This window comes from Myotis lucifugus, unplaced genomic scaffold, assembly GCF_000147115.1.
Source record: "Myotis lucifugus unplaced genomic scaffold, Myoluc2.0 scaffold_40, whole genome shotgun sequence".
NCBI lineage: Eukaryota > Metazoa > Chordata > Mammalia > Chiroptera > Vespertilionidae > Myotis > Myotis lucifugus.
Window position 1 is genome coordinate 3,105,755 of NW_005871088.1, and position 8,599 is coordinate 3,114,353.

The 8,599-nt window shown below is 50.6% G+C and overlaps 1 protein-coding gene across 4 annotated transcripts in view; it reads left to right on the forward strand.

Annotated features, from left to right (window-relative positions):
• Positions 1-6,836: 6,836 nt before the first annotated feature.
• The window catches only part of CD99L2 (CD99 molecule like 2), a 91,470-nt gene continuing 89,707 nt past the window's right edge, over positions 6,837-8,599 (forward strand). For all 4 annotated transcript variants that reach the window (XM_006087725.3, XM_023753040.1, XM_023753043.1 and 1 more), the window contains exon 1: positions 6,837-6,982. In XM_006087725.3, coding sequence (XP_006087787.2) covers positions 6,916-6,982 — 67 coding nt within the window. In that variant the 5' untranslated portion in view covers positions 6,837-6,915. The remainder of the gene's footprint in view (positions 6,983-8,599) is intronic.

Here is an 8,599-nt window from a genome sequence, read left to right on the forward strand (position 1 = left end):
CTGCCCCCCCTGGCGGCCTGCTCACCCCCAACTACCCCTCCTTGCCAGCCTCATGGCCTTCCAACTGCCCTCCCCAGCCAGCCTGCTCACCCCCAACTGCCCTCCCCTCCTGGCCTGATCACCCCTAACTGCCTCTGTCTCGGCCCTGCCACCATGGCTTTGTCTGGAAGGTCTCCTGGTCTCATTAGCATATTACCCTTTTATTAATAAAGATGGCTCTGTCACCTAGAATAGCATTTTCTAAGGGAGATGCTGGATTTTGTACAAGAGACCCCCGAGTCTCTGTAAAGAAATGGATCCATGAGCCCAGCCGGCGTGGCTCAGTGGTTGAGCATTGACCTATGAACCAGGAGGTCATGGTTCGATTCCCGGTCAGGGCATATGCCCAGGTTGTGGGCTCGATCCCCAGTAAGGGATGTGCAGCAGGCAGCCAATCAATGATTCTCTCTCATCATTGATGTTTCTATCTCTCTCTCTCCCCTTCCCTTCCTCTCTGAAATCAATAAAAAAACTATATTTTTAAAAAGAAATAGATCCATGAAATGCCAATCTGATCTTGTCACTCTGCAGTCTCACCCTGGCCCCAATGAAAACTCTTTGGGGTTCCCAGTTGCCTTTGGATAGAGTCCAAACTTCATTTGCTCAGTGAGCCCTACAAGACCCGGATACAGCTGACTCATATTCCATATGTTTTGAGCTTTCTCATTTCTGGGCCTTTGCTTCATCGCCACACACACACACACACCTATCTGTGTGGTGAATTATTACTTTTCCTTAAATCAGCTCAAGCCTGGTCATCCAACTGGGATGGGCCCCCACAGTGCCCTGTGTTCCCCTCTCTAATTGCCTGTATCACATGGAGTTATAATTGCTTGTCATCTGTCTCCTCCCCACAGGGCACCTGGGACTTGCTTTCTTCCCTGTCCTGAGAACTGGTCCAGACCCACATACCTATCCCCTCCTTTCATGGACACTGCTTTCCTCTACCACATATGTACTCTGAATCTAAATAAACTCTTCTCTTCAGCCCCACAGATCCCAGCCTCTCCCTGCTAGATGATGCCAGTAGCCACTCCTATAGCCACTCTGCTGTTTAATGGTTAAAACCCTGTAGTGGCTTCCCTTTGTTCTCAGAATCAAATCTTTGCTCATTAGCATGGCATTCAAGGCTCTGCCTGACCTTGCCTTATCATAAAATCCAAGAACTCTGTGGAGAGGCGTAGAAGACTGAGAGATAATTTGCTTACAATTCAAAAAATATGAAAGGGAATATTGTTTTAGAATCAATTTTCAGGGCTTCTGTTTACATATGGGGTGTGGTGTGTTAAAAAAAAAAGTCCTGTTTCAGGGTCCCGGGTGGGGCTGAATATGCTGGTATAGGCAGTGATTCCCAGAATTGTGAATTTTACTAACAAGTAGCCTTCTTTCTTTCTTTCTTTCTTTCTTTCTTTCTTTCTTTCTTTCTTTCTTTCTTTCTTTCTTTTAAATTTGGGGATGGGTAGGGTTGCCAACTTCCTATTTTGCAAAGTAAGCACATTAAACAAAACACTGCCATCTTTTCATGAAATAAAGGACTTTTGTATACTAAAAAGCCTATGATTTCAGAATAAAGGTCAGTACTCTAGCTTTATGGGGAAAAACTTGCAACAACAACCACATTTTTCTTCTTTCGCCTGGGACTGGTAAAGACCTGATGTGTGATGTCAGGCATTTGGGGAACTGTTGTAGCCCTTGATGCTCCCCCGCCCCTCTACTAGCTAGCCTCTGTAATTCCCATTGAAATGCATGAAGTCTTTGTCTCTTAATTGGCCCGCACAGTGGGGGAGTTCAGGGGTAGGGGAGACGTGGCTCCCTTTCCCACCCTTATGGTGCAGGGGCCCACAAACTAGTTTGGTTAAGAGGGATTAACCAAAGGCTGTGCCAGAAAAGAGGAAGCAGATGGAAGGGCTGTTGAAGCCATGAGCACAAGCTGAGCTGCCTTGGGTTCCATCAGCCTTTGTCGCTGCCCTCCCTCTCCATTCTGGCCCACCAAGGATCAATGGGAGTGGAGGTTAGCAGGAAATGGCACTCGTGACATGAACACTGGTGCTCTCAAGTGGCCCCTTCCACTCCACAGTGGTGGTGGCAGCGGTGGCAAGGCCTTTCCAGTGGTCTAGTGGGCAGATACAGTGGTGGTGGCAGCGGTGGCAAGGCCTTTCCAGTGGCCTAGTGGGCAGATGCTTCTAAGTGAGAGTGATTTTGTTTTTATTTTATTTTATTTTTAAATCTTTATTGTTGAAAGTATTACATATATCCCCCCTTTTTCCCCATCGACCCCCTCCACCCACCCCCATACCTGCCCCAAGCCCTCACCACTGGTGTGAGGGATTTTGGCCATGGGTGAAGGAGGCCCCCTTGGGGGACTTTGCATGAAAGGGTCTGTGACACTTGGGATATAGACTGGAACTCTGCACTATGATAGTGAGATATAGCTGTTTTGGAATTTAGAGCACTCTTCCCAAGGCTATGGTGTGTAATGAGGGTGGGGGCAGAAGGTTGGGAAATGGTGGAATACCAGGCTAGCCCTCAGAAGTCCTCCCAGTTCCATCTGTGCCTCTCTTGTACTCTCAGACTCAACCAACTTGCCTGATGGCCATTTGTCTATGGGGTACTTCTCTGTCAGAGCTGAGGAAAATAGGGCTTTTTAAGAGAGAAGCTTGTCAGACCAAATGGTTTTCCAATTGGTGACAATTTTCAGGATGTGAGAAGTTCAGGAAGGTGTAAGGAGTTGCAAGAGGGTGGGGACAAGGCTGGCTGGGCCAGGAGTTGGCCCCAGTTCCCATGTTCAGAGGCAGTGAGGAGTGTATGTGTGTGTGGCCAGGGGCAGGCACAGAATCAGTTTCTAAGTGTAGAATTTCCTGTTTGTAAGTCAACTCCATGTTCCATTTCAATTCAGCAGGATAACTACTATCTGATTGACAAGATTACCAAGTTCTAGGCTGGTCTTCAGCCTGGCAGACTCAGGACCTAGATGTCATCAGCCTTTTCAGACTCACACTAACCTAATTTATATGAGAACTTAGAGACTAGCCTGGGCCCAGATGAGTCATTTTACATAGGGAGGAGTTATCTGGGAGGATAACTGACCTCAGACATGTTTAAATATTTTGAAAAATTACATTTATTAAATGGGAGGTCTATTTGGCACATGGGAAAAGATTACCCCGTTTTCCCCTTTTAAAAAATATATTTTACTAGTGGCTGGTGCATGAAATTCATGCACATTAAAAGGGAATTAATTAGAGGAAATATTTTAATATTGCTATTTGCCCTTTCTCTATAATGGAAGTGTCAGAAATGAAAGAAAATTAGTAAAATATATATGAAAATCTTCTTCCTGGCAGAGTCTGGGGCACGCCACAAGACCCAGAGTCAAGTCCCCACCCACCCGCATGCACCTCGAAATCGCGTGAGACCCAGACCTAGCCGGCCCTACCCCCATTAGGCGAGATCCAGACCCAGCCCCACCCCTGTCAATCCCTGCCAGGAAGGGGGCACAGCCTCAGGTCCCCTGGCCCAGTGCCGGGATGGGGGGCGTGGCCTGAGGTCCCTCATCAAGCCCTGCTGGGCGGGGGGTGTGGCCTGAGGTCCTCCTTCAAGCCCCACTGGGTGGGGGTGTGGCCTGAGGTCCCCCATCAAGCCCTGCTGGTCTGGGGGTGCGGCTTCCAATCCCCCGGCCTGGTGCTGGGGCGGGGGGCATGGCCTCAGGTCCCCCGGCCTGGTGCCAGGGCAGGGGGCACGGCCTGAGGTCCCTGTCAAACCCGGCCTGAGGTCCCCCGCCCTGGCCCGGTGCCACGCAGCCTCAGGTCCCTGCTGATCGCTCGTTATGGCTAGTTATGGGAACCCCACCTCCACTGTGGGCACAACCATCTTGTGTTACGGCAACCCTGACTCTGCTGTGGGTGCAGCCATCTTGTGACAGCATAATAGAGTGAGGGTCAATTTGCACATCACCTCTTTATTAAATAGGATTGACTTCAGAGAGGAAAGGAGAGGAAGAGAAAGATAGAAACACCAATGATGAGAGAGAATTTTTGATTGGCTACCTCCTTCACACCCCACACTGGGGATTGAACCTGCAACGCAGGCATGTGCCCCATACCTGAACCGTGACCTCCTGGTTCATAGGTTGACACTCAACCACTGACCTACGCCGGCTGGGCAACATTACCCTTTTCTGTTGGTTCTTATTCCTGTATCATCCTGTGTTCTGGTGGAGCACACTGTTTAGGTCTTGCACCATCACCTGTTAATATTCATCCTTGTCACCCCTGGCTGGTGTGGCTAAATGGTTGGGCATTCTCCTTGTGCACCAGAAGGTTGCCGGTTCGATTCTCAGTCAGGGCACATGTCCGGGTTGTGGGCTTGATACCTGGTAGGGGGTGTGTAGGACACAACCAATTGATCACATCCATATTTCTCCTTTCCTCTCCTTTCCTCTCTAAAAAATTCAATAAAAGTATTTTTAAAATATTCATCCTTGTCAGAGTTCAAGATGCTAGAACAGAGGCCAGCAAACTTCTCTGTAAAGGTAGTAATTATTTTAGGCTTTGTGGGCGCCATGATCCCTGTCACAATAACAACTCTGCTGTGCCAGCACAGAGATAGCCATCAACAATACAGAAATGAATGGGTGTGGCTATGTGCCCACAAACTTCATGGGCCCTGACATTTGAATTTCATATAACTAACTCTCCCATGTCACAAAATAATCTTCTTTTGATTTTTTTCAAGCATTTAAACATACAAAAAGACTCTTAGACTGCAGGCCATGCAGAGAGACAGGTGGGCTGGATTTGGCCAGTGGGCCAATTACCCCTGAGCTAGAAGATAGTTTTACTGTGTATTACACCATGACCAGTGTTCTGCTGGTGGGATTAGGTGTCTGCATTACACATGTACTAGTTAGAGCTCCTGGTGGGTGTGACTGTCCAGGGCATGTTGACTGAGATGGCCTCAACTCAGAGGCTGCATTTTCCTTACTTCCTCAGTGTAGGCCACCCACTTTCCACTATGTCAGTTAATCCTTAGCACAACCTTATCGAGTCCAGCCAGGATTTCATCTCTGCCTGGCTCTAAAGCACATGTTCTTAGCCATTTACCTACTGGGCTTCCTAGTGATCCCCTTGTGCCTTTGAACACTAAGGAACTGGAGCTGATTTACTCTTCAACCTCAAGGAACCTCCATTTTACTTCTTTCCCCTCATTAATCATTGAAGTGCTACATGAAGTTGTGAGGAATAAAAAAATAAGGGTAAAATACCTAGAGTATACCATGCATATAGTATGTGTTCAATAACTAGCTATTTCTGCTCGTAGTAACACAGAATAAGTAAGCACTGCCCTGAAAATCCAAACAGCCACTTACTCCTTATGTTTTATTTTTCAAGCCCCAGGATTCAGGGCAAAGGATGGAAGTCACAGGCTTCATTTCAAGGAGACCCTTACCCCCCACTATGGCTCAGAGGGTGATTGACGGAAGGCACTAGTGGTGGTGGGGTCTCTGGAGGGGTGGGCCCGGCGGTGTGGGGCATAGGAAGTCTACGAAGGAACACTGGGTGGACGTGGTAGTAGCTGCCCTTTATGGATGATGTGGCCCAATGCAGCCCATGTCGAATAATTGTAGGGACAGGCTTGACGCCCCTGCTCTGCCACTCAGGACAGCAGTGGTGCTTTCTCTTTGTCCTCGAAAGCTGGCTGCAGCTGGAGCCCTTCTTGAGGGCGATCACCTCAAAGGCTGGAATGGGCATTTTGCTCTTCAGGGCAGTGCCAGAGTCTGATTTTGCCTGGTCCAGGACACGGACTTCGTTTGCGGGGGTTCATGGGAAAGGACTGCAGCGCGTTTGTCTATTTGTGAGCTCGTTTACAGCGCGACTCTGCAGATATGAACTTGCGCTTTCGGCACATTCATCAAAGTCTCCGGAGAGCTAACCCTGTGCCTACCCCTTTGTCCCCTGGGCCCGCGGCACTCCAGTTTAGCCCGCCCCCACCCCTTCCCTCTGGCCTGCCCTGGAGCCCTGACCTCGGGCTAGTTTCCTCCAGACATACCGCTGTTTTGCCAACCGTGGCCAGACACGAAAACAGCCCTTTTTGTTAACCTCTGGACGGGGTTCCACTACAGTTTCCTGCAGGCATCAGCGAGTGGGCGGGCAGCCAGCGGCTCTGAAAAACTAAGGTCGGCTACAGCGACTGAGGCAAAAGCGCGGGTGCCATCCTGGAGCCACAGCGGAGGGGCCTTTAGGGAAGAGCCTTTATCCTGATGACACCAAGGTCAGAAGGGGTAGAGCTCTGTCCAAGGGTCACCAGTTTGGCAGACCGCACGGGGCATGTGCGCCGCCCTAGGTCCCGCTACGGCCCGGAGTCTGGCGCACTGCATGTGTAAATCACCCCCACACTCGCTTCCCGCGCCTCTGGCTCCTCCACTACTGTTGAATCACTGCTCTGGGCCCGCAGGGTCCACCTCGGAGCCTTTCATCTCCAGGACCCGGGTGGGAAGGAGCCTGCGGGCCGCTTGCTGGTGCTGGCCCCGCACCCAACCCAGACAACCCCGCCCGCGGGATGTCCTCTGGATCCGCCTCCGGCACACCAGCCCCGCCCCCGAAACTGCAGGCTCCCCCAGCCGCTCGCGTCTCTGGTGCAAACCCGCCCCCCCCTCACCTCACCCAAGCCGGGCGCGCCCCCGGCGTCTGCGCTCGCGCGCGCCCCTTTCGGCCCTCCCGGAGCGCGCCGCACGCACCGGCTCTGGGCGGGTCCTGCGGTGGTGGCAAGGCTCCTCCTCCTGCTGCTCCGCCTCTTTCCCCACTCCATCTGGACCTACTCCTCGGGTGCTCTCGCGCAAACTGTTCTCCTCTGGGTCCCCTCTGTCCGCTCCCAGCAATGGTGGCCTGGCGCTCGGCGTTCCTCATCTGCCTCGCTTTCTCCTTGGACACTCTGGTCCAGAGAGGTAAGGCGAGCGGGGTGCACGCGGGGACCACCCCCCTGGGGCCCGTGGGGCGGGGGCTCGACGCCCTTGCGGCTCAGTGGTGCGCATGAGCGGCCCGGTGCCCGCCCCAAGGGCCTGCGCCGGACACAGTTGGCGGGCGGTGGGGCGGGGGTGCGAGCCCCAAGCCCACTGGGGGCTGACCCTGCTGCGATCCACGTGGCCGGAAAGGAGGCAGTGGGACCCCTTCTGGTGCTGGGCTGGAAACAGCAGGATAGTACCCCTTAAAATTCTGAACAAGGTGTCACCACCGGTGAACAACAGCTGTCCCCAGGAGATTGCCTTTGGGAAACCTTGAAGAGAGCACTCATTCCCTCCAGCGGGGCTTCCCGAAATGTGTTTCTAGGTCACCTGCGACAGAAACACCTGGCGAGCTTCCTGGGCACCTTCCTACCCCCTTTTTCAGGATCTCTGTGGGAACAGCGACGTGTAGGTCTAACCAGCTCCCCAGGTGCCTCTGGGTGACCGCCCCAGTTTTTGAACCATTAATGATATTTTGCCAAAGATGGGGAGAGAGAAATCCTGCCGAATCAAGGCAGTAAGTTTCTTAGATCCTGGCTATTCAAAGTGTGGTCCAGGGCCCGCGCTCCATCACCTGGGACTCCTTAGGAATGCAGCATCTGGAGACCCCTGCCTCTGATCTACTGTGTCAGAGTCTTCATTTTAACTGGATCCCCGGGTAATTTGCACTCAAGTTTGAGAAGCATCTTAGAATAAGTTGTCTGTGGTTAAAAATAGGGTCTCACACTTGTACTGGCAGAACCTTCTCAATTATTTATATCCCACCCCCACATCAAAAAAAGGGGTTTTAAAAAAAAAACAACACTGCAGTTGAGTACAGAATTGTGCTCTGAGCTTCCTGACAACCAAGGCAAATTCAACTAATGAAAAACAAATGAGCTGAGCAAAAATAAAAGTTTGTCCTAGTACTGACTTCTTGTGGGCTTTATGTTACATATAAGGAGCTCTGGAAAACAGTAGACAGTGCTAGACAAAATAGTTTTGCAAAAGATGCAGAAATGTTTCTCATGTGGGCAATTCTCCTGGAGTTGGTACAACATGGGGCAAAGGAGCCAGGCTCTGTTCTAGACACTGGTGGTGCAGTGAACAGAACTGAGACTGTCCTCATGGAGCTGATGTTCTGGTGGGGGGTGAAAACAACTACAAACATGGCAGTGTGGCATATTGTTCGTGCCTTGAAGAAAAATAAAGTTACAGGGTTGTGGAATTTTCTATTTCTTTTTGTGTATAATGCATTTGTGGGAAAAAGTATAATCATTTAATTGACTTGCATCTAATGATGTGGAAATTTTGAGTGTAGAAGCACAAAAAAGTTAGAAAAATGATACTCCTTTAAAGGCTATCTTCTGAAAGTTTTCAACATGCTACGTACATTGAGAAGGTGAAGAATGTAAATGATCAAGTCTCAATTTTTCACCATCATGTGTTACACTAGGTCAGTGGTCGGCAAACTGCAGCTCGCGAGCCACATACGGCTCTTTGGCCCCTTGAGTGTGGCTCTTCCACAAAATACCGACTTCTGCGCATGGGCCAAGAAGTTTCAATCGCACTGGTACATGC